This window comes from Syngnathoides biaculeatus, chromosome 19, assembly GCF_019802595.1.
Source record: "Syngnathoides biaculeatus isolate LvHL_M chromosome 19, ASM1980259v1, whole genome shotgun sequence".
Taxonomy (NCBI): domain Eukaryota; kingdom Metazoa; phylum Chordata; class Actinopteri; order Syngnathiformes; family Syngnathidae; genus Syngnathoides; species Syngnathoides biaculeatus.
This window is the reverse complement of record NC_084658.1, coordinates 15812605-15837540: the sequence shown is the minus strand read 5'-3', so window position 1 is coordinate 15837540 and position 24936 is coordinate 15812605. Positions and strand designations below refer to the sequence as shown.

The following is a 24936-nucleotide window of genomic DNA, read 5'->3' as shown; positions in this document are numbered from 1 at the left end:
TACTTGCCCCGCAGCCAATAAAGCTATTCCAGCCTAGCTTCACGTGCTACACTACGCGGTTCATTCAGGGAGCGCAGTACAGCAAAATGGGCCCATTCACCTGATTCAACGCCGCGTGAACGCTAATGGTTTGGATTCAACATGATTCATTATTTATTCAACACGTTCGGGCATTTTCATGCCCCACGGCCCGACTGCGTATTACCGGTCAATAATGGAGTCCGCAGTCGTCCGCCCGACTTGATTGAAACGCTGCAGCTTGTGAGAGTACACAGCAGTGCAATATTCATTTGAAAAGTCGTTTTGCGATAAGGGGATCTACGTAAACAAGTCATTTCAGTGTTTTATCACAAGTCTGCAGTCAGGCGGCAGGACAAAAATTTATTCACAGCTCAATGCTAATAGCAACAGCAACCATTTGTTGCTAATGGTAGAATTGGGAAACCGGACCAAAACATCCTCTCACCTCAACGCTAACATTGACCTTGCTACTCGCGGTACAATCTCGAAACATGGCCATAATGTACACACCGCTCAATAGTCACATTAGCGTCAGTCTGGAAACCAGGTTTAAATGTACTCCCAGCGAACATTAGCATTATTGATGTTAGCATGCTACCTGACTCTGTCAGGAGACCTTAATGCTAAAGCTGCTAATGTACGCCAAATGGCTTCTATGCCGTCTAAATATTTCAGTTCAGGACACAACTGCAGGAGTCTAATGTTTTATGTCAAAATAATCCTGCGCCTACTCTGTCACATTAAAATGGAAACGATTCAAAAGAAAAACTAATTTTTCTCAATGACCCCGACTGGTCTTTTCCACCAGACTATGTACGAAGTGCTGTGCTGCCATCACCTGTGACTAAGCGTTACTGCTCGCTTGTTTCCATCAGCCCGACACGAGCAAATATCTTCCACTATTTCACAGTACAAATGCACAAAAAGAAAATACTTCAAAATTATGTGTTTATTTAATGCTTAAATATTGAACATTGTGAAGGGGCAATATAAATAAGTGGAAATAATTTAAGTGTACAAAACTTTTTTTTTTTTTTAAAAAGTGACCGATTAGTGCTCTTGTGCAAATCAGCATCGTGTGTCTTTTCTTTGATTTCCTGCACAGAGAAAGAAGGTGAAACATTTTGCGCTTTGCTCATTTTAACGTCTTACAAAACGTGACTTCTTGTGTAAAAGTGGAAAAAAACAAAAAAAAAAACTAAAAAAAAAGAGCGTGGGCGACCAAGCACCTGGTGATTGTGACGTGTTGCGTTTCTTCAAGTGTGGGGATCTGGTCCGGTCGGGACAGTTTTCCATGACTTATCTGCAGGAGGAAAGGTCGCATATACTATAAGAACTGAAGTTATTATCCTATGAACAAGCCAAGAATGACGCGCAAGTTTTACACGTGGAATTTGTCTGAGGGACTGGATGACAAATCACAGATGTTTGAGCCACAAATACATTTCTAAGGATGCCAACGTGTGCTTTTTGGCAAAGGTTGGACTCTGATGACCTTTGATCTAAAATACTGGTTCCGTTTTGAAGAACTTGAAAACATTGCCAATGGAGGCTGTTTTTAAAGAATTTAAATCTAGCCATTATTAAACGGTTGAAGATTTTAAAAAGGTTAATGAGCATACCCGTTTGCCACCTCTGTGCCCAGTAAAACTTGTCGGGATGCCTCAATTTGTCCTCCGGGGACGTCGGCAAGTTCTCATCCAGCTCTTCCATGGCGTTTCCGTGGGGGCAGCGGCGCAGCCTTTTGCAAGCCGCAAGCTGGCGAGGCTGCACTTCGTCACACGACCAGTTCCTCTCCCCGTTCTGCTTCGAGCCGAGCGGCCTCTTCTTCCCGTTGGGTCTCCGCTTGAACCCCCCGGAACACGAGCCGTTCTCCGAGGACTCTCCCTCTGTGCAGAGTCCACGATGCGGGGTGCGGACGTCGGGTACAGAGCCTTTTCTCTGAAGGGTCTTGCCGGTGTGAGACTTGCAGGCGTCACAGGTGGACATCAGGGACTGGTTGCACTGCTGAAAGGGGACAGCCTTTCTTTTGAAGCTTGGACCAGGCTTGGCTAAACATCTGCTACAAAGTCTGTCATTCTTCAGAGGAAAGATGTTCTCGAAGGTTCTGGTGGGGCAACACTCGTGGTCAGAGAGGCTTCGTCGATCCAGCTTGCCTTTGGGCTTGTACCGCTCCTTGGGCTTACGCACTGAGGGCTGCTCCTTGTACTCCAGCTCCAGTTTTCTTCTCCGAGTGGGAACCTCTAAAACGGTCCGGTTCAGGTTTTGGTTCCGCTTTTTGGGAGTGGGTGGCATCCTACTATAGATGCAGACTCTGTCAAAGTCTGCCAGCCAGCTGCTGGAGGGAAGGTATGTGGGTAAGGACTCAAATGAAGTGTCTTGCTGCTCCTGATAGTTCAAGTCTTGTCTGGGTTGAGTTTCATCTTCCTTTTGAAGAGAACTTTCCAAACTTTGTGAAAGTAGACCTTCTGCTTTGTGCTTCATGTTGAGATCAGGAGATTCCTCCACTTTATTGCACACCACTGCCTCACAAACCATTTCCTCCTCCACGGAGGGACTAGTGTCTGTTGTCGGAGTTTCATATATAGGCACTTCAACCACATTGAGCTTTCCATCACATTCTTCTGCAGGGGATGGAGAGTCAAGGGAGGGAACCAACATGCCCTCTATTGACCACACTTGTTCTTCCTGCAGGACAACTTGGGACTGAATACTCTTTAAGGTCAGCTGTAGATCTTTCTGATCCTTCACCTCAACTTTGGAGCTGAAGATAGAGCCAATGAAGGAGCCTTTGTTTTTCTTTGTCTCCTCTATCTTCATAATCTCATTTGGAGTCCTGACTGAGAGAGTGTCAGGACAAATTTGAGCCATCTGTTCTTCAGGAACACCAGGGCCGTCATCCACCTCTGGGGTCTCGCAGGAGTGAAGATTGAGTCCCACTGGCGTAGTGCAACACTCGATTGTCACTTCCTCCGTCTGAATGACAAAGCCATTTGGGGGGGTTCCCACTTCCAAAAAACGTTCGCCGTTGCTCTGCACAGTCAACTCCGATCGGAGGGATGGACTGGGGAGTCCGCCTGGCGTATTGTCACCACCACAGACGTGGGGGACACCAGAGGGTTCGGTGTTTCCAGAAGCTGGATTGCTGATCAAATTGAGACCAGCAAGGGGTTCCGTTTGGACCTCGCAGCTCGTGACTTCTTTTGCCGGCACGCTATGCTGGTAGCGGTACCTACGAGCGTGGTAGGCCATAGTCTGGTAGTAGTAAGGGTTCAGCATGCGCCTGTAGTCAGTCAGGTGGAGGTGGCTATGGGGTACCACAAAGCTAGGAGGCTCCATAAAAGGATTGGGCTGGTAGTGCGGCATCATTGGCATTCCATAACCTGGAACAGAACGCAAAGATTTATTGAAAAGAGATAAAAGCTCGGTTTTGCCTCCTTGTGGAAAATGTATATATATATATAAGAATCCGGTGATGGTTGAGCCATGTGGCCCACATTTCACACCAAATAATACATTGAGAATCATTTCACTGTAGAAATACTTTGGCATTTTTGTGTCCTGTGGGTATAACGTGAAATCTGTGCCTTTCTGCAATGAAAGCCTGGAAAAGATTTGTCTAGCGCATGAGAGGTCCACTTAGAGCTGGGGTTTCAAGGGTTTCAAACCATAAACCTCAAATGACAGATTGAGAAAATTAAAGCCCCCCCTAATGGGGTTAGGGGGGTGTCAAAACAGTTAAAAGAAATAAGAACCAATAAGTCATGTGTGTCCAAGTCGTGTCTTAAGTCAAGTCCTGTGAGAAGTCACGATCTGAAATCTTCGCAACCTGAAAAGTTGACATCAATAAGGCACTAATTAAAGTAAGAAAAATGGAGTAAACAGATGTTTTAGCGACAGCGCTGGCTTGGACGTGCAACTGTGTTAGTAGAACAAACCAACCTAATGGCGGGCCGCCGTAGTAAGGATTGTAGCCGACCGGCAAGGGCACGGGAAGCGGCCACTGAAGACCCTGCAGAGGCAGGTAAGCCTGCGAGGGCTGAAAGTAGAAGAGCGCCTTGTGGCCCTGCTGTTGGGGCTCGTCGGGACGCGGCTCTCCCGGAGGCTCGCGGGCATGCGGAGCGCCACGCGGCGTCGGAACGCGAGGGCCCAAACCGTAAGAAGCGTGCGCGTTAGAAGCAGTTGACGCCATTCCTTAGAAAAGAAGAGGAAAAATACATCTGGAAAAACCATCAACTCAGCAAACATAGCGCCTTACTTACCAAAAGATTCCTTAGGACAAAACAACTCAGCTCTCATGGTGGGATTTAGACGTGAGCCAGAGGTGCTCACTCCAGATAATGCTTCAGCGGCGGGGGCGGGGGGACCGCAGGTGACCAGCGACAATTACATTGACGATGTCTCGTTTGAGCCAATCACAAATGTCCTGCAGCTGAGTGCAGACGGATTAGGGGAAGCTAATGAGGCGAACCTCAACGCTGGCAAGTCAAAAGGCAGGACGCAGGACTGCGGGGCCAAACAAAATCCTCAAAAATCCTTCATTTTGTCTTGCTTCACCTCCCCCTAGTTGTGGCTGTAATACCAACAGCACATATCTTTAGAAACACATTGATTTCATTCTGTAAATTTAAAGGCAAAAAAATATAAAATTGGCCATTCCCTTGTTGTATTATTCATCATGTGGCCTGTAAGACAAAGTCTGGACACCCCTGATTTAACCAATGCAGTTGAAAACCGGATATACTCACAACAAGACTCTCATGTGAAGTGGATAAATATTTTCACAGCAATAATCTTGTGTCACCAACAAATACAGCTAAATATAGGTCATATCATCTTTGATTTGACATTCATAGCAGGTTCCGCAAGTCAGGCTAAACGTAGAAGGCAAGATAAGCCTTTTATGGTGTTCCGTGTTTTACCATCTTTGCAAACATTCAACAGAATTGCGGTGAGCTGCCTCACAGCCTGGAGGTTCTGGATTCAAATCTCAGCTCGGGTCTTCTGGTCCATATTCTTCACATGCTTGGCGGTTTTTCCTTTGTACATTACTCATAGTTGTGGATCTTTGTGAAATATATATGGGTTGATGACCAGTCCTGGGTGCACCCCACCTCTCACCCAGATTTAGTCTATTTTCTTCACCGCTTATCCTCACGAGGGTCACAGAGAGCACCGGAGCCTATCCCAGCTGTCAACGGGCAGGAGGCGGCGGGGTACGCCCTGAACTGGTTGCCAGCCTATCACAGGGCACATGGAGACAAACAGCCGCTCTCACAATCACACCTAGCGCCAATTTAAGAGTGTCCAATTAATATTGCATGTTTTTGGAATGTGGGAGGAAACCGGAGTGCCCGGAGGAAACCCACGCAGGCACGGGGAGAACATGCGAACTCCACACAGGCGGGTCCCGGGATTGAGAACTGAGAAAATTGATATAAGTTACAATAGATCAATTATATTTTTAATACCTAATAAAGTGATCAAATGGGTGTACAGTATTTAAATGGACCATGGTTATTGATGTGGAGGTAAGGTGTTACTCTGGTTCATTGTCTTTAAAAAAAAGAATACCTCCTGTTTGTAGGCATCTGAAGTGTTTTCTGAGTTTCTTTATAAACAACTGTTGAAATGTCTATGACACAAATATGTAAATGCAATGCAGTTGTAATAAACACGAGACAAAGCGTTTCCGACGACAATCTTTTATTGGACTGACCCCAAACAGCAGCACAACATCAACTGAGCCCACTTGCTTCTCTGTGACAACTTCAAGCGTGAAAGGCAGAAACTATATAATTATTTTTCACTTTTTTTTTTTTTTTTTTTTTCCCCTTTTTCAACCAACAAAAGAGGCCGTGCAGTGCTTTTTACACCCGGTGCCCTACGTACATATCCTCAACCATCGTCGTGTTAACGTTAACAACATCATGGGGAACCTGTGGGGGGACAAGTCGTGATTTATATTTCATAAAGAGAATGACGATTCCTCACAAATGACATGCCAAGCATGCTAACTTACAGTTCAACACAAGTCAGTCATGAGAAATCAGCTTCGATTCTCTCAATGAGGAGCCTGGAAGAAAACAGACGGAAATTACGGCTCCCACAAACCTTCCAATTTAAAAAAAAAAAAGCCACCACAAACCTCTGTCCCAACGTGAGGTCGGTAGTTCGTCGTCGTCATCATCGCGGCAGTCGCCGTCGTCATCTCGGGACCTCTGGTGCCCCGTGGCTTTCCTCGCCGCGCTCGACTCTGTCAACCAAAACGCCAAAGTGGTGACTTCCGTGTTGACTTTTCTACCAGTGTGAAGCAAAACTGGACTGAACACCGGCACAAACGCCAGCTTAGTGTGACAGCAAGTGCTCAAAGTCAAAAGTCCTCGTTGGTTTGATTCACTCAATCGGCACAAGCTGCCTGCCGGGTGTTCCCACGTTTGTAAAGTTGCGCGGTCGTCAAGTGGAGTCTTAAAATGCACAACGTGTACACCAATACATGATATTTAAGTAATCATCTGCGGACCTTGTCGCTGCAGAGGAGCCGCTTGCCATCGTCTGGGAATGCCGCCGTCCGCCCACTTGTTTTGCTCGGACACGTCGTGTTCGTCTCTGCAGAGTCCGTCTGTGAATGAAAGTGTGATAACCTTCATCATCAATAATTGGGGATGTGAAATTCATCGACCGGCAATGTACAAAAAGTTGTCCCTCAATACGGAACTTACAGTTAGGGAAAGTCCATTTTCAGATAATCTTGACAAAACCTACCAGATTTCATGACGGTTAGCAAGGAGGGAGTGTTTTCATTATGGAATATTGAAAATTTCCAAAACTCTCCATCTTCAAGCTTCCAGAAATGTTCCACCTCTTTTGTACCCCTGTCAGTAACGCGTGCAATAATAAAGTTCATGAAAACTAAAATGAGGACCCACCCTGACAGGTTCTGCACTGTAGCTCTCTGCTGCTGGTCTCCCCAGACTTGCCGTCATGACCCTGGTCAGGGTTGAGAGACTCAGAAGGGGTTTTGTACTGGCTCCTTTTGTACCAGGGCCTGGCCTGCTGCCTCTGAGGGCCTGGGTGAGGCTTCCTGGGGGCGGGGTGCTTCCTGAGCGCCACTCGAAATGGCGGCTCACACTCTCTTCCGTACCAAATGTCCTCCTCGGAGTCTGGAGCCTCGTCCCTGTAGGCCTTGGCACTGTGGGCTTTGCCCCGACTGCCACCTTTGGGTAGACTTTTTCCACAGCAGACACACATGAGCTTCACGGGGGCGGGATGCCGCTCGTCCTCGGCCCCTCGGTCGCCCCCCGCGACTTCTGCTAACCTTCTGCCGGTGCAGGCTCGCCGGGGGAAGATGTCAGAGTCCTCCAAGTCTGTGGAGAACATCTCGTCCCGGGAGGAGAACTCGTCCAGGGACGGGCTGAGGACACTCATGCGCTCGTGGGTGGACTGCAAGGAGAGGCGGTGGTGGTGGTGGTAGTAGGGGCTAACTGGGGACAGGACACGTGACCCTTCTGAGGTGAAAAGACAAAGAGGCAGCCGGAGGATCTGGCAATCGGGATCGTCTTCACTCAGAGCTTTGCTGACACTCTTTTCATCCTTGTGCTTCCCGCATAAAGACTGTGAATGAGGCCTGATGGAGTCCACTTGCTTCACGCCATCACTTATCGGAGCGCTGTGATCAGCCACAGGAATATCTGACTGGACATTTGTGACTTCGGACTTGTCGTGAGCGAGGAAAGGGTCCGGCGGCGACAGGCACTCGGGATCCGGACCGTCCTCGTGAATGGAGGAACTATCAATAGGCAGCTCCACATCCAGTGTTCCGGACCAGCAGAGCTGAGGGCTCAAGACCTCCAAGCTCCTGTGGCTGGAGTCGCCGTCATAGACCGCCGTGGTGGAGTCGCTGAATACCACGGCAGGAGATTCTAACCCGGTTGCATCCGGCGCCCTTGGTAGAAGGATAGTTTCGCCCTCTTCTTGACCTTTCTTCTCCTCAGCTGGAGAGAACATCCCGGAGGAGTGAGACGCCACCCCCGAGTCCAGCTCCCTCTCGGCTACCTGCTGCTCCGTGGCTCGGATCTTGCCCAGGCACTCTATCAGCTTGCTGATGGCGTCGCTCGGGTCCGTCTGGACCTCAGAGCTGGCGGTCTCTCGCCGGCTGTGAGCCTGCTGATGCTGCGGGCGAGGGCCATCGCTCCAAACAGGCGGACAGAAGCGAGGCTCGAACATGCGTCGGAAATCCACAGGGTACAACGGCGCGTGAGGGACAACGTAACCAGGGTACGGTATGAACTGGTAAGGAGCCATGTAGGGACGGCTGAAATTAAAACCTGCATTTGTGAACACAAAAAGTGAGCTTCAGTAAAACTTTACGGTGCGTCTCCAAAGCCTTTTTAAAAACTAACATAGGAAAATTAATCCCCCACAGAAAGACGACGTAGTGGCTGAGGAAGCCGGGGAATTGCGCCGCCCCCTTTCTGGTAAACTTGATTTAGGGACCCGCAAACATGCCAAAATTGTGATAACCGCCGTTTTGGTGGAATGTGGAATGAAAGCCCACGCAAGCGCGGGGACAACGGGAAGACAGATTTGAAACCCGAACCTCAGAACTGCAAAGCAGACGTGCCGACCAACGGGCCCCCGCTGCGCTGCGATATGCACACACATTCGCTGATGCTAGATAGATTAGATTCTAGTTCGATACCAGCGGGAAGACCGTAGTGGTGGTAGGGGTTGTTCATCTGCCAGTGCGGATAAACGTAGTAAGGTTGCGATGGGGGCTGCACGTAGAAAAAAGGTCGAGAGTGGTGACTCCTCTGCTGCCCGTTGCCGCAGGAATGCGGCGGGTGGCCTCCATCTGGAATACAAAAAAAAAAAAAAAATCACAACATTTCCAGCCGCTAATTTATTCACCTCCCTCCCAACCATAAAACAAGTGGTGGGCAATGAAGTACATTTATTTTGTAACTACATATTTCAGGTGTCTATTTTCCCACTGTTTACTTTTACTGCTGAGATTCTAATCTGTAATTTGAACTAAATCTGACAATATGGGAGGGAAATGTTTTTTTTTTCCTCCCCTAATTGAGCTACATAAAAAAATATATATACATCAATTTTATTTCACTCATACACAATCTTGAATAGTTTTGCCACCTATTCTAAAATTTCGCAACCGAGGTGCGACTGCCTGCAAGTATCTGAATTAAAAAAAAAAATTACTCACCTTCCATGTCTTCCTTTCTTTTTTTCCGTCGTTACTCAAACCGCCGGAAACAAAACACCACAGAAGCAACAAAAACATCAACAAAACCTCATAATTTCGTGTCCGAGTCGTGCAACAAGAAGCTGTGAAATGGAAGCAATGATCTCCATCTTGCTAAAATGTTGATAATCACTTTAACTGCACACACCTGGATGCGAACATACCTGTGCAAAAAAAAAAAAATGAAAAAATAAAAGACAATGTGCCACAAAACAAACGTTTTTTTTATTTCAAATATAGGCCAATTGACACGATTGAAGTGAGGTTGTAAGAATAAAAAATGTGGTTTGCATAATCTTAACTACATTAACGCAAACGCAGTGTGCTGCCAAGAGGAGTAACCATAAAATATCATAAAATGAAGTGAAAGGGTGATCGTCCTCGCCGTGTAAATCGGGCAGAGTTAAATAAAATAAAAAAATAATCTGAACCGTAGTTATTATAACATCAGATATTATGTATAGTTTTATACGCATGCGCAGTCTGTCGAAGCACCCAAAAAAAATACTGACAAATAAACAGACAACCAGTCAATGTGGTGATATCACATTAAAAAATGTTTTAGTTGAGTATAATCGTTGTGTCATTGAAAAAGGTTTGAGGTGAGGTTTAAAAAAAAAAAAAACGAATGTGGTGACTGTCAGGTCGGTGAGTTTCCCCCGCATGCGCAGTGAGCTCCGTCGGCCTCCTCCACTCGATGCTTTTCGGGCGCTCAAAAAATGCACTGGAAGCTGGCGAGGTCTCCTCTCCCGAGCTCAGTCACCATCAAAAGTCGCCTTTCGGACTACGCCAGACACCTCCCGCTGGCGAGGTTTTTATTCATGTTTTTGGTAGCGCTCCGTCGAACTGAGTCATCGCCGAACTACCGTGAGAAGAACAATTTTTTTTGTGCGTGTGTTTCGTTCGGGTTTGAGGGCTTTTGAGGCAAGCAAGCGGTTTTGGCTGGCTGTTAGCCGTTAGCTTAGCCGTGTGGGGGATTCACGGCCACGGCCGCTCTCTCGAGCCTTCCCTGGCTTTAACGTTTGTTCACGGAAATAGAAGCTTTCAGCGTTTGACTCCTAAAATGGTGGAGGCGCTCGACTTTTCGTGGGGGGCGGCGTGGCTGGCGGCTGCGGCGGCGGTGACGACGAGCGGCTAACGCTGCTAACTGGCCGCGGCGTTGCTAGCGTTACTTGAGCCGCGTACGGAAGGTTACGTAGTGATTTCGGCGAGGGCTCGATTCAAAGTCGGAGGGCGAAGACCTGACTCCTAAAAAAAAAAAAAAACACGTTTTGTCTTCAAATAGGAGAGCGAGCTTTGTTGTTGGACACAAGGGGTGGTGATGACTGGCTGAATTCAAAACGTGATGGCCAGAAAAGTCACTTCTAGCGTTGCTAAACAGAATGTTGCCGTTTGCCCGCTGGCAAGGTTTCAAGTACTTTTGTTAAAAACAACAACAAGAACAAAACAGTCCCGATTAGCCGTTAGCGTCACATCACACCTCACGGGCATCGTTACGAGATTTTCTTCTCTCCCAACCGAGTTACGCAGCACGGTGAGAGAATGCTGAGCACAGTTCAAAGGTTCTCTGTTCGAATCCCGTTTCCGGCCTTCCCAAGTGGAAGAAAACTTTTCCCGCACCAAAATTGCCATTTTCAGAAAGTAAGTTGATCCCGTTGAGGATAAGCGCAACAATGAATCGACAACTCACGGAGCATCAAATAATCGACAGCTCTTTCAGTGTCAAAATCAAATGATTCAGCGACAACTAAATGATCGAAAAGTTAATCGACAACTTATGATCAACATTTCGAACCTTTGTTTGACATCAAATTGTCCCAAGTCATGAGTTGAGCCTCCACCGAAAATATTCTCAAATTTATGTCGTCCTTCCTTGAGAGCAGACAGATTATATTTTGTTTACTCAAAATAAGACGATCCATCCATCCAGGTTCTTTGCCGCTTATCCTCACGAGGGTCGCAGGGAGTGGGAGCCTATCCCAGCTGTCAACAGGCAGGAGGTGGGGTACACCCTGAACTGTCAATCAGCCAGCCAATTGCAGGGTACATAAGAGACAAACAGGCGGGGCCGGGATCAAACCCGGATCCTCAAAACATTGACGCTGACGCTTTACCAGCTGAGCCACGGTGCCGCCGCGAAATAAGACATCTACTTGTACATTAATAATCATTTTTGCGCAAACCGAGCCACGATAAATGTATGCAAACAGTAATAAGCAGTGGAATCTGTCATGATTAATTTTATAATGCCAAATAGATGACAGTAATAATATTAAAACAAGGTTTGGGAACAAAATATTTTTAGGTGAATTGTTTTTGAAAAAATTGCTTGTGAGAGGAGACATAATTGGCATAGACAGATGGAATGATGGCGTCTTTTTTTCAGTGCCACTCTCAAAATGTCTGCGACTGCAAATATGAATGAAAATCATATGCTGAAGCTTCGAAAATGCGCCTTTTCGGAGATGGGATGGAGAGTAGCGGCAGCGAGTAAGAAAGGCCGCGGCGAAATATCGTCGCAAAACCCGAAAGGAAGAAAATAATCCTAAAAAAGAAAAGTGATATTATGAACAGTCATTGGAGTGAAGCGCTGTTAATATGAAAAACAGGAATAAACATTCCTCGGGGGCGTTGGTCATCGGCGTTCCCCCCGCGGAGCGTGACTCATCCCAGCTGCGCCGGTTGTCTCCCGCAGGCCGGCGCTGATGCGGCCGTGTTGTGACGCCGGTCCCGCGTCCCCCCGGTGCCTCCTCGCCGCCGCATGACTTCTGACCTCCAACCTCGCCACCTTCCTCTGCAGCGGCCGAGCGTCTCCTCTCGCCTCCCGCTCCCCCGCCGAGGAGCCGCCGAGCGACTGGCGTCGAACACGCGGCGCCGTCTGATCCCCTTTCCTCCTCTTCCCGCTCCCAGAACCCCCCCCACAGGTCGCAGTTTTTTTCTTCCCGGCGCTATCGAGCCCGGTCGGGCCAGCCGCGCGCACTCTTCGAAGCTGGGGCGCGACTCGTGTGATGCGACCATGTCGGGTCTGGGCGAGCGCCGGCCGGTCAACGCGGACTACGCCGTCTCCCTGCTGGAGCAGCTCAAGTTCTTCTACGAGCAGAAGCTGCTGACGGACGTGGTGCTGCTGGTGGACGACACCGAGTTCCCGTGCCACAAAATGGTGCTGGCCGCGTGCAGCTCTTACTTCAGGTCAGTGTGCGAGCGACCGTGCGGTTTTCAACAATAAATACGCTCAACCATCATTATTGACAAAATATGGAAGTTTCCCTTTCGGTTTCATTTAACTTGATTGATTAAGTTCAATGCATTCGGAGCTATTTGTTTTTAAACATTGACGTTGAAATATTTATTAGATCTGCGCAGTACTTTTGATTTTAATCACGTCAGTTTTTGTTTTTTTTAAATTTTCAAATATTTAAGCATGTTTATGTTCTAACTGCTTAATGTTACAGTTGCTTACAAGACTTATATAAATATATATATATATATATATTTCCCCCAATATTTAAGCACATTTATGTTCTAACTGTGTTACAAAAAATTATATAAATTATATATTTTATATATATATATATATATATATATATATATATATTTAATTTTCCAATATTTAAGCACGTTTATGTTCTAACTGTACTTAATATTGCAGTTGCTTACAAAATTATATCAATTAATTATGTTTAATATAATAATATATACGTATTTCTTTTTTAATTTTCCAATGTCCAAGCACGTTAATGGTCTGTGCTTAATGTTGCAGCTGGTTACAAAAATTATATAAATTCATTCTATGTGTAATGTAATAACTTATATATATATATATATTTAATTTTCCAATATTTAAGCACGTTTGTGTTCAAACTGTACTTAATATTGCAGTTGCTTACAAATTATATCAATTAATTATATGTTTAATATAATAATATATACGTATTTCTTTTTTATTTTTCCAATGTCCAAGCACGTTTATGTTCTGTGCTTAATGTTGCAGCTGGTTACAAAAATTATATAAATTGATTCTATGTGTAATATAATAACTTATATATATTTAATTTTCAAATATTTAAGCACGTTTGTTCTAACTGTGCTTAATGTTGCAGTTGCTTAAAATTATATAATTTATTTATTTATTCTGATAGCATATACGGAAATTTTTTTTAAATTTTCCAATATTTAAGCACGTTTATTTTGTAACTGTGCTTAATGTTGCAGTTGCTTACAAAAATTATACAAATTATATATTTAATATAATTATATAAAATACTAATTAATTTTTTAAAAATTTGAGGCTACTATGAGACTTTCATTCATTGTTGTGCGTGATGATGATCATTGGATATGTATTTTTTTTTTTTTTTTTTTTAGCTGGTTTTACCTCCCTAAGGCACATATTTCATATTACAAAAAAAGTTTCCAGCACAAGATTAAAGAAAAATGTAGCAAAAAGTATTTGCTGTACTAGACTTTTGCAACAGGTGGATACAAAGGCTAATTATACCGGCCTTGCTTTATACATCACTGGCATTGATCGCTAAACGATAAATGTAGTGAATAATCCTCCTCTGGTGCCTCCGCTTTTTTTTTTTTTTTTTTTGCCAGAATTCTCAGAAGGTGGCAGCAGGGAGCCATCTTGGAGCGTTAAAGTGAGAGCAGAAAACTACGCAGTCACGCCTGATGAGGTCACGGGTTTTATGTTGTACAGACAATTTCATGAGTAGGTGAATTGTAAATGAACGCAGCGCATCGTACGTGCCGGATGGCGGAGGTGAGGTGGGGGTCGTACATGACCCGCGAGCCCCCTGGAGGCCTCATTTGTCGCTTGCATAATGCCGCATGATCGCGCGAGCACTGCAGCAAATGTGACGGGACAGCGGCTTCATCCCCGGTGGACGAACCCGCTCGTTTCCTGACTGATGTGCGGCGATATGTCCTGAAATCATATCAAAAGCCTTTATTGTCATTATATGACTGCGCATACAACGAGATAACGAAAATAAAATAAAATCCTTTTTTTTTTTTTCAATTCATTTGAATTTTCATCTATCTTCCCAAGTGGTGCAGGCGTACCGTAATTCGGCAAACCGGATTTTAACCTCGCGTACCACCGCTAACCACCCCAACGTGAGCAACAACACCCCCACCCCACCCCCTCCCTCCGCCACCTCAGTCCGAGGCCACGTTTTAGTCTTGCGGCGATGCGTTCAAGACCCGCTTGAAAATGAGTGAAAATCAGCACTGTAGACAGACCTGATAAAGAACGTAAGGCAGAATGTGGGTTAGTTATGTGCCTTTCAGGGGCGGGGCGTCAGGTGTGGTCCGTGGTCTCATCGCTGGTCATTTAGTTTTCACGATGTCAAAGGTTGCAGTCGTGGGATTATGTAATGTATATATTATAATAATAATTGTTGAGGTGCGTGTTTGCGCTCAGAGCGATGTTCATGGGCGGGCTGAGCGAGAGCAAGCAGACGCACGTCAGCCTGCGCAACGTGGACGCCGCCACGCTGCAGATCATCATCACGTACGCCTACACGGGCCACCTGGCCATCACCGACAGCACCGTGGAGCCGCTCTACGAGACCGCCTGCTTCCTGCAGGTCAGCGAGAATCGTTCGCGCGCCGATCCGACGTAGCGCGTGATGTCTGAATTGACATCAACGCGTTTACGTTTTCGAACCGTGACGCGAAGAGTTTAAATTCGCGAGGTTCTGAACGACGGCCCCCGGCCGCCCGCCCGTCCGTCCAGGTGGAGGACGCGCTGCTGCAGTGCCGCGACTACCTGGTGAAGAAGATCAACCCGGAGAACTGCGTGCGCATGCTGAGCATCGGCGACCTGTTCAGCTGCAGCGAGCTGAAGCAGAGCGCCAAGCGCATGGTGGAGCACAAGTTCCCCACGGTGTACCGGCAGGACGCCTTCCTGCAGCTGTCGCACGAGCTGCTCGTCGACGTGCTGAGCAGCGACAATCTCAACGTGGAGAAGGAGGAGACGGTGCGCGAGGCGGCCATGCTGTGGCTGGAGTACAACATGGAGGCGCGCTCGCAGCACCTGTCGTCGGTGCTCAGCCAGATCCGCATCGACGCGCTCTCGGAGGTGACGCAGCGCGCCTGGTTCCAGGGCCTGCCGCCCAACGACAAGTCGGTGGTGGTGCAGGGCCTGTACAAGTCCATGCCCAAGTTCTTCAAGCCGCGCCTGGGCATGACCAAGGAGGAGATGCTGATCTTCATGGAGGCGCTGGCGGAGTCCCCGGGCATAAGGGTGGTGATGACGTCGGTGCCCGCCGCCATGGTGTGCTACAGCCCGCAGGCCGAGAAGGTCTACAAGCTCTGCAACCCGCCGCGGAACCTGCAGAAGGTGGGCACGCTGGTCACGCCCGACAACGACGTGTTCATCGCCGGCGGCGAGGTGGTCCTGGAGAACGCCTTCAGCCGCGGCGGCGGCCTGCAGGTGGTGGTGGACGCGGTGGACAGCTTCTTCTGGCTGGACGCCCAGCAGAACACCTGGGTGGCCAAGACGCCCATGCTGTGCGCCCGTCTCAAGCCGTCGCTGGTGTACTGCGACGGCTGCATCTACGCGGTCGGCGGCGACAACGTGGGCGGCGACCTCGACAGGCGCACGGTGGAGCGCTACGACCGCCAGAAGGACGAGTGGAGCATGGTGAGCCCGCTGCCGGCGGCGTGGAGCTGGAGCACGTGCGTGGCGGCGCACGACCGCATCTACGTGCTGACGCACGACGTCATGTACTGCTACGTGCCGCGCGCCGACGCCTGGGTGGAGATGGCCCTGCGCAAGACCAGCCGCTGCTACGCTTCGGCCGCCGCCTTCGGGGACCTCATCTTCTACCTGGGCGGCCTGCACGTGGCGGGAAGCTCGCGCGCCGGCCCGCGCCTCCCGCCCAGCGCCGTGGAAGGCTCCTCGCTGACGGTGGAGATCTACGACGTCAACAAGAACGAGTGGCGCCAGGCCGCCAACATCCCGGCCAAGCGCTACTCCGACCCGTGCGTGCGCGCCGTGGTGCTGCTGGACGGCCTGTGCGTCTTCATGCGTGAGACGCTCATGCACGAGCGGCCCAAGTACGCCATCTACCAGTACGACGTGGAGCTGGACCGCTGGTACCTGCGCCAGCCCGTGTCCGAGCGCGTCCTCTGGGAGCTGGGCGACAACTTCCACTGCGCCGTGGGCAAGCTGTACCCGTCCTGCCTGGAGGAGTCCCCGTGGAAGCCGCCCGCCTACCTCTTTTCGCCCGACAGCGCCGAAGAGTTCGACGTGGACGGCGAGCTGCTCCCCCTCGTATAGCGCTGAACCTTCCCCTGAGGCGGGAGGGGGGCAAGCAAAAGGAAAAGGGCGCCGTGACGACTGGCAAACACAAACGACGTCACCTTTTTTTTTTTTTTTTTCTTTCCTTGTCGATCTCACAATGCAGCGCGGCGGAGGCTCCGTTTGTGGAGTTTGCATGTTGTCCCCCCCCCGTTTGCGTGGGCACTCCGCCTTCCTCCCACATTCCGAGATCGTTCACGTTGGCACAATTGAGGATTCTAAATTGCCTGAAAAGTTTGAATACGTTTGTCGATGATGCGAAAGTTTTAAAAGAGTTAATAGGGAACGTCGGCAAGTAATTGCTGTCGGATGCCACCGGATGGCGGCAAAGCACTGCTCGTGTCTAATTGGCACCTCCCCCGACTTCAACGTTCATGCCCCGGCACCGGAAATGCAAATATACGGAAACGTCAGGATGACGCTAAAATGCTGTAGCTCATCGCTCAAAATATATCTGATAGAAGCTAATTTAATACGTTTATCAGGCAAATTTCCATCGTCAAATTCACGGCAGGCGTCTGCGGGTCTGCCATCGAGCCGCAGTCGCGAGTCTTCGGGCAGCGGTTTTCGTGTCATCGGCAGGTTGTGACAAATACTGGAAGATCGACTGAAATTGAGTTCACGTATAAAGGTTACCGTGCGTTTTAGGTGCATCCTCAAATTCCCCCCCCCCCCCCCCCCCAGACCAATACTCATGACTTTTTCTTGTCCTACCATTGGGCGGGTGTGTCCCGCCTCCTGCCCACGATTGGCTGGGACGAGCTCCAGCTCACCTGCGCCACCTAACTCGGGCGGATGGCTAATTTCTGGCCCTGCCCCTATTTTTTTTTTTTGGGGGGGGGGGTTCTTTTGGGGTGGGGCGGCAAGGGCGACTGCGGGTCCGGTCGCTCGCCCGCTGCACCCGGGGCCTTCCACACAACCGTCAAGTCTATGCCTCACGCTACGCTGATCTCTCTCTTTTTTCTCTCTCTTTTCTCTCTTTCTCTCACTTTCTCACACGTACAAAATCAGCATTTCTCATTTCCAAGCTGCTGAACTATATATTATATATATATATGATAAAATATCTATTTTTCATATGTTTAAAATGTTAGTGTGTGTGTGTGTGGGGGGGGTGATAACCAGGTCTATTTTGTATTATTAGGTTTTCTTTTTGTTTGTTTTTTTATTTAATATCAGAAATTACTGTAGCGCGACTGTGGCTAGAAGTCGGTCCTTTCGTCTGCTAACGTTTTTTTTTTTTGGTTTTTTTTCCCGGAGGAAGGGAATCGAGCGCGCGGGCCTGGCCGGGGGTGGCCCCCGGCAACCACTAGCAGTAGTCGGGCGGGGTGGGGGGGTGTGTGTGTGTGAGGGGGGGCCTTAAAACTCATGAGCACAGGTGTTTCATGGAAAATGTTCTGAGCATGTTTGGCTGCATTGTATTCCTTTGGCACTGTATTCTCAATGATCGTTAATTTATTAAAAAGCATACCAAAAAAAAAAAAAAATTCCTCATTTTAAGAAGGAAAACTTTTAAGATTTAGCTCGAGAAGACAAAAGGCTGTGGTATCATTTCTTTTTAATGCAGCAATATAGTTTTAACATATTTTTACAATACGAGCATCTGTCAAGAAAATATTCTGTGGATCGGAATACACTTTTTTAAAATTACAAAATAAAATATGTAATCAGGATATTAAAAAAAAAAAAAAGCAGCTTGACTTTTTACATACAATTAAGTATAAATAAGAACAACCCAAACGGGGGGAAAACATTCCATAAATGACACATGTACATACGTCCGCCGGTTAAATGACATTATTTCATTACACGGCAAAAAAAAAAAAAATGACAGACTTTCGGACTTTTTCCTCCAGTGTCCAGACAAAACGGGAACAGATTTGATTTGTGAACAAAATCAATTCGATATTAAAAAAAAAAAAAAAGCCAAACTAGATGATCAAGTGAAACTTGTCAGTTTTGAGGAGGCGGCCGAATTCCGCGAGGATTCTCGTCATAACAATGTAGATGATCAGGTAACGCCATTATGCCCTCCCTCACCCCCCCCCCCCCCGTGTCCCACCCCAGCAGTCTTCAAAATAAAATTCACAAATGTGAACGATCGATCTACCCGTCGGCCGCCACTCGTTTGTAAGGATAACCGATTTTATAAAAGGCCGGTTTACATACAAATATATTCCTGACTGATAAAAATCGTGAAATGAATAAATTGTTTGTAAATCTTGACATCTAAAATTGTGAATGCTGAGCTAATTTGATAAAAGTCCACACGAGCATCGTTCCACATTTGTTAAAGTATAAATTATATTTTTAAAATGTCAACTTTCCCCATTTAGTGTTGACCATGCAGCAGGGTTGAGGGAGACGGCTGTCCAGTTACCGTAACAACCAGCCCGTTACCAAGGCAACCGCGGCAAACACGGATGGCGTGGAAGCGACGGCGTGCGTTACAGGAAGTAGTCCAGCGATCCAAAACGGCAGTGATGTGGGCAGCGCGGTCACGTCGGCGCCGCCTTCCTGTCAACGGGTCGGGGCGGCGGGGGCTCAGGGTTCGGACTGGCCCGCGGGAGCGTCCGGCTGGGACGCGGCGGCGGGCTGCGCCAGAGTGGAGAACCAGGACGACATGACGGACTTGGCGCTGGTTAAGGCTCCGCCCACTGACTGACCTGAGAGCACAAGATGGTGGATTGGCGCCGATCGGAGTGAGGAAAGTGAAAAATTTGCCATTGTGTGGATAAGCGGCTTAGAAGATGGATGGATGGAATTCAGGTAGAGCAAAGTCCCCGCAGCGCTTCCACCTTTGTTAGAAACTTATATAACGTAATATAATTTTTTTTTACAGGGTGAGGGTCTGATCTTTTTAATCAACATTTTTGCAAATGTATAATTTTTCACATTTTATGTAGGATGTAACAAAATGTGGAAAACGTGGCGCTCTGATCATTAACTTGTAATGAGCTCCATACTTATGTATACGTTATGTAACAGGTGGTGTAGCTGAAGAGCATCGGGACTTGGGTTCAAATCCTGGCCCCGCCCGTGTGGAGTTTGCAAAATGATGGCCGATTTAACAAATAAGATTAAAATGCATATTTTTTGTTCATATTGCCAGTAGAGGGCGCTGGGAGTGAATTTGCACATTCTTACCGACGGCCTTGCCGGTCTGGACCACGCTCCTGCTGGTGGTCATCATGGCGTTGCCGATCTTTTTGCCTCGCTCGCTGTTGTGCACCGAGCTGCAGGTAAAACGCACATTATTAAAAAGTAAAGTTTGCGGGAAAAAAAATTGTGAAAACTTGTATACCACCATTCAGAACTTTGGAAAGATTCTTATTTAATAACACGCTGTCTCCAAACTTTTGACTGGTAGCATATGAAAAATAGTTTTTAAAACTTCAAGCTCGAGCAGAAAAGGCAAGAATGAGACCGGCGGAATATATGTGCCGAGGAAGTGACTTTTACCGGCCCCTATTAGCGCTGTGCTAGAATGTTGCTGCTGTGTTACTGGCATGTCTCAGTGATATTTACTAGTGAGTTTTATTTTAACTGGCTCTGTTAAGTCTTAGTGCGGCGCTGGCGTTAGTGCTAGTGTTAGCACTTGCGTTAGCGCAAGCACAACTTCTTTTAATAACAACCCCCCCAAAAAATTCTTAACATTTATTATATGATGTGGAAAAAAAAATCAGCCAATGAATAAAATCTAAAAAAAAACTGCATCTGTTTATGTAAAGATGTAAAACCCTCGCCAAACAGGAAGGAAGTGGGCGGGACTCACTGTGACAGGCGCAGTTTGACGTCGGCGACGCTGTACTGGCCCTGGCAAGGATGTCTGCGGCACACACGGAGAAGAAGAACACGTGCTAAGGTTAGCCTTAGCACATTCATTCATTATTTCAACCTTATTCCCGTAATCGACGGCACTCCCGAAAGACTTAGAATTGCCTACAGGTGCCACGAGGTGGCAGCAAAGTACTATTTTTCTATTAGATGAAACTCCTCACTTCAACATCGGGGAGGTTGGAATTTAAGGCCACGCGGGCCAGCCCCGGTAGGTCGGCGACAACGGCGGCGTTACCCCGGCGTGACGGCAGCCATGGCGGCGTGCTTGTTGCTGTGCCACAGCCGGTAGTTGTGCGTGACCTTCCATGCGCCGATGAAGGCGGCGCCGTAATCCGCCAGCAGCCTCTCGTTGTCTGCGACGGAAGACGTCCTTGTTATTGAGTATCCCAAAACTCTCACGTTCGTTCCCAGCTAGCGATTCTCTTCGTGACTCCTCCCACCTTCCTGCAGGCAGGACGCCAGCAGGGCGTGGAGGTAGAGCGCAAACTGCGCCCGGATCCACTCGTCGCCGCCCTCCCAGCCCGTCCCGTCCAGGAAGACGTCGTCGCGGTTCTCCGTCACGTGTTTGAGGAGGTAGTCGGCGAAGCGCAGGTCGGCCGTGGTCAGGCCCAGAACTTTGCGCAGCTCGTTGTCGTGGATTTGGACGTTGGCCTACCCGGAGACGTTTTGAGCGTTTATTCCGGATCTTTCACGTCCGGGTCGGTGTACTAGTACGCTCTTTGTGATTTCCAGTCTGACAATTTAACGCACTCGCTAGCAGGAAAAGGACCTTAAGATCGATTTGGATGATAAAGAATATATGCGGGTTCCACGCGGATTCCGTACTCGCCTCGTCCACCTCCACGACGGCGTCGCTCAGGTGCCTCTGCTGGCGGAACAAAATGTTGGTGGCCCCGGCGACGAAGCCGCGCACCGACACGTCCGACAGAAGGTGGTGCTGCTGCAGCGCCATGTATGGAAGACACAGGTAACCCTGCGATCCGGGACAGACGCCGCCATTTTTGATTTTGCCCAGGAAAGGGTGCCGGTTTCTCTCCGCGTTTAACAACGTGAGGGCGGCGCTTACTTTGGTGAAGATGGCGAGCGGCATGCCGTACTGGTCCTCCTCCAGACCCGACAGCAGCCCCTGGGCGACGCCGCCCTGCCCCCCGAGGGGCTGCACCGTGATGGGCGCCGTGGCCTCGGTTCCCGGCCCCTCGCCCTCCGCCCCCTCCTTGGGCGCCTCGTCCAGCACGCAGGGGTCCAGCGTCTCCCAGTCGCTCTCCGAAGACTCGGGGGACGTGCGGGAGGGCGGCTTGAGGTGAGGGTCCCCCCTGTCGCCGCCGTTACCGGAGGCCGGCGAGGCGACGTCGCCCTCCCCGCCGGCCTCCGTGGGCGACACGGACACGAACTCCTCGGCCCCCGAGACGCTCGCCGGCCTGTTGGACTCCTCGGACACGCTGCTCTTGGGCCGGTAGTGGGACGAGTCCACCAGGCCGTGCTCCATCATCCCTACGCGGCCGCACAAAATACACACACGTTGTCGCTAGCTGTTCCCGGCGGCGTGAGCGGCACGAGGGCGTCACCCACCGGGGAACAACGACAGGACGGTCATCAGCGTCCCCACAAGTCTGCTGACGGGCGACACGTAGAAGAGCACCTGCGGAGGCCGGCGGGCCGTCAGTCACAAAGGAACCGCGTGGACCGGCGCCAGACTTAATCTCGCATCACCTTCTTCTCCAGCAGGATGAGCTTGAAGAGGACGACAACCTGCGGAGGAAGTTGTACGTGCTTCGATACTTTGGACTTTGCCGTGTTTTTTTTTTTGGGTTTTTTTGCACCCATCCCAAATACCTTGTGTTTGAAGTGCAGGATGAGATCTCGCGGCGACAACCCTGCCGAAAGCAGAAAACAGCTCGTCAGCAACGACACGAGGGCGCCCAGACGAGGACGTTTTCGGGCGTACCGAGGAAGACCTGCGAGCCGTCCAGGGCGGAGCCCCTCAGGGAGCTGTTCATGTGCTCGTAGAGCTCCTGCGCGGAAAGCAAAGGTTGAGCGGCATCTGCGGGGAAACCTCGGAAGTGGTTCTCACCTTCAAGATGGAGATCTGGGAGAAGTCTTTCTCCTCGAAGTAAGCGTGCGTGATCAGCTCCAGTTTGGCTTGCAGAAGACCGAAGAGAGGCTGCGCAAACATCATCATAAAACGACAATATTTTCATGTTTTGTGGAAAAGCCTCAATCAATCAGACTTTGGACTTGAGTCCTGCAGCACAGCTTATTTACGTGTCCCAATACTTTTTAATGTTTTTCGCATTGTGTACTTTTGGTGTTAGCATTAGCATGCTAAGCTAAGGGGTGGGGGGCTCACCACCCGGCTGAGCACGCAGACGCTCTTCTGAACCGTTTCCCGGGTGACGTCGGCCTGGCGGACCTTCAGCGCCTGAGGGCGGGAACAGTGCAAAAGTGTCACTGGGGGGGGTGAACGTCTCACCGTCACCGTGGCAACCGGGCGCGACCGACCTTGGCCTCGATCTGCCGGTAGCACGACACGCCGTAGACGCACTTGCCGTCCGCGCTGAGGGGGGGCAGGTGGAAGTAGATGGTGTCTGCAGGACGGAGAGGGTCAAGCGTGAGAGGCGGCCATTTTGACCGGCTGTATCGTTACGCCCACATGTCACGTTACTTCCTTTGTTTTGGACGTTTGCTAGGTGTGGCGGGTAGTCACGTGAACGCAACGTGACTCGCTTTGGTGGGCTCCTAATCTTTTATTTTTTTATGTATACCGCAATTCCCGGCCAACAGCTCTTGGTACACAGAAAGAGTTTAACGCTAGAGCGGCGCTAGCGTTAAACTCTTTCTGTGTATCGAGGCTTATAACCAGGTGCGCTAACACTAGCGCCGCATAAACCCCGGGGTTGAAAACGTGTGATTAAAAAAAAAAAAAACGGCTTGCAGGCCAGAAATTATGGTAAATATGTATAAAGCGCCAGTCCCAAAAGCATCAGCGGCGATGTGTCAACTCGGCGTGCTGGCTCATACCTTCCTGGTAGTTGTGAGCTCCGTCGGGAAGCGCGAGGAAAGGGAGGTACTTCCACTCGTCGGGGAGCATGTTGCCGTCGTGGCCCTCGTGCGCCATCAGCGGTGGGTACGAAAACTCCACCTGACGTTAAATACAACAACAAAGAAAGATATTACTACTTAATTAATGTTTTACGCCACTTTGCGTTTTCAAGTGCAAGATGCTCCCAAAACTTTCTTCTGCTTGCCCTTCTATTTGTTTTATATTTTTGAATTATTTTTTGCAAATGTTCCCAGCGCGCACGAGAACCGGGACCCCACAAGTCGGTGTCAGGAAAAATGTGTATGGGATTGAAAGGGGTGAGCGCTCCCTCTAGTGGACAAACTGTGAAATGACAATTACGTGGAATATTTAGCATAGACTGTTGAATGAGAAAATACAGCATCGGCGTTTTATTGACAACACCCTGTGTGATTATTTCGATGATTCGGTAAGAGCTTTTCTTGTCTTTTATGATATCAAAAACATGCAATTATTGGCTTTTTCTTGAGAAACTCAAGGAGGAGTAGTCGGACAGAGCGGTTTTGTTTCAAGCGTTCACTCCAAGCGAGCTTCTTTTGTCGTGCTGCAGGCAAAAAGCCAAAAACGCGGCCGCCTGACGGGTGTCGTGTTTGCAGAACAGGTTTAGCGCGCAGAAGCCTCAATCAAAGCACAACTGGCAGGTTTTGGGTCTGGACCAACAATGGAGACGACACGGGAACACCAAGATTGCCTGCGAGTAAATACACACAAGCCCTGTCTTGACACCCGTAGTCGGGGTATAAAAGTGTCCCATAAGTTCCCAGGCCGGTCTTGGAACCCAACTTTTGAGACCTGAATGCTGCTGTGTAGTGTTTTTTTTTACGTTCCCACCAGAAATCAGCTGATGCTCCATCATCATCGTCGTCATCATCATCATCATCAACAACAATAACATCAACACTTCCTGCTTTCATCTGCAGATATCATAACAGTTAGCATGTTGCTATCGGAGTGCGCGTAGATGGGTCGTCAGACGGACCTGGCAGCCCTTCTTGTGGTGGAAGGCGACGACCACGATGTGGAGCACCGGCCCCCGCATCTCGTCCCTGTCCCGTGGCTCCATCCGGTCCCTGCGTGAATTTCAGCAACGGCGGAGGGGCCGCGGGTTGAATCCTGGCGCGCCGCAAACGAGTGAAAGCGCACAAGACGACCAGAACCGCGACTGCCCTGCGACTGCCCTGCGACTGCTTTTCACTTCCGCTTGGTCAGGGCCACGAATAGATCAAAACAGGACGATGGCGAAAGAGCGTTCCCCGCCGAGCACTTCCGCTTTCACCTGGTTGACATCACACCGCGCATAAACGATAATATCAAACCATTCTGATGATATTAGGTATATATGATATACATTATCTCCCTATCTAGCTGTTTTTATCATTTATGTGTGAGTTTTGTACGCGGATAGCAGCCAGAAACGACGCA

At 49.0% G+C, this 24936-nt stretch overlaps 4 protein-coding genes and 1 long non-coding RNA gene across 8 annotated transcripts; 2 read left to right on the top strand and 3 right to left on the bottom strand.

Annotated features, from left to right (window-relative positions):
* Nucleotides 1–952: 952 nt before the first annotated feature.
* LOC133492977 (bucky ball-like) lies at nucleotides 953–4441 on the bottom strand. 3 transcript variants are annotated; one of them, XM_061805872.1, is made up of 5 exons: nucleotides 4284–4441; nucleotides 3964–4215; nucleotides 1644–3404; nucleotides 1251–1324; nucleotides 953–1118 (listed from the first exon to the last, which is right to left on the bottom strand). In XM_061805872.1, exons 1-4 carry the CDS (start codon nucleotides 4318–4320, stop codon nucleotides 1278–1280), a joined length of 2097 nt encoding a protein of 698 aa, XP_061661856.1. In that variant the 5' UTR covers nucleotides 4321–4441; the 3' UTR covers nucleotides 953–1118; nucleotides 1251–1277. The 3 variants fall into 3 exon arrangements, with proteins under 3 accessions (XP_061661856.1, XP_061661855.1, XP_061661858.1); XM_061805871.1 differs by having other exon boundaries at nucleotides 953–1324; XM_061805874.1 differs by having other exon boundaries at nucleotides 953–1324; nucleotides 3964–4241; nucleotides 4284–4434.
* Nucleotides 4442–5710: 1269 nt separating this feature from the next.
* Nucleotides 5711–9436, bottom strand: buc (bucky ball). The gene is made up of 7 exons (XM_061805123.1): nucleotides 9245–9436; nucleotides 8723–8875; nucleotides 6951–8348; nucleotides 6545–6643; nucleotides 6170–6277; nucleotides 6044–6097; nucleotides 5711–5960 (listed from the first exon to the last, which is right to left on the bottom strand). Exons 1-6 carry the CDS (start codon nucleotides 9249–9251, stop codon nucleotides 6057–6059), a joined length of 1806 nt encoding a protein of 601 aa, XP_061661107.1. The 5' UTR covers nucleotides 9252–9436; the 3' UTR covers nucleotides 5711–5960; nucleotides 6044–6056.
* A 494-nt stretch (nucleotides 9437–9930) lies between these two features.
* kbtbd2 (kelch repeat and BTB (POZ) domain containing 2) lies at nucleotides 9931–17282 on the top strand. 2 transcript variants are annotated; one of them, XM_061805119.1, is made up of 4 exons: nucleotides 9931–10150; nucleotides 11979–12472; nucleotides 14712–14877; nucleotides 15027–17282. In XM_061805119.1, exons 2-4 carry the CDS (start codon nucleotides 12045–12047, stop codon nucleotides 16572–16574), a joined length of 2142 nt encoding a protein of 713 aa, XP_061661103.1. In that variant the 5' UTR covers nucleotides 9931–10150; nucleotides 11979–12044; the 3' UTR covers nucleotides 16575–17282. The 2 variants fall into 2 exon arrangements, with proteins under 2 accessions (XP_061661103.1, XP_061661105.1); XM_061805121.1 differs by having other exon boundaries at nucleotides 9933–10094.
* Nucleotides 17283–17414: 132 nt separating this feature from the next.
* On the bottom strand, nucleotides 17415–24886 carry avl9 (AVL9 homolog (S. cerevisiase)). The gene is made up of 16 exons (XM_061805122.1): nucleotides 24494–24886; nucleotides 23454–23574; nucleotides 22935–23020; nucleotides 22783–22854; nucleotides 22507–22596; nucleotides 22381–22447; nucleotides 22269–22309; nucleotides 22146–22184; nucleotides 22005–22074; nucleotides 21502–21926; nucleotides 21265–21408; nucleotides 20876–21086; nucleotides 20671–20788; nucleotides 20371–20424; nucleotides 19743–19831; nucleotides 17415–19261 (listed from the first exon to the last, which is right to left on the bottom strand). Exons 1-16 carry the CDS (start codon nucleotides 24575–24577, stop codon nucleotides 19140–19142), a joined length of 1833 nt encoding a protein of 610 aa, XP_061661106.1. The 5' UTR covers nucleotides 24578–24886; the 3' UTR covers nucleotides 17415–19139.
* LOC133492649 (uncharacterized) lies at nucleotides 19233–20664 on the top strand. Its single transcript, XR_009792711.1, has 3 exons — nucleotides 19233–19364; nucleotides 19708–19837; nucleotides 20349–20664. It is a non-coding gene; the product is annotated as an uncharacterized LOC133492649 (long non-coding RNA).
* Nucleotides 24887–24936: the final 50 nt, after the last annotated feature.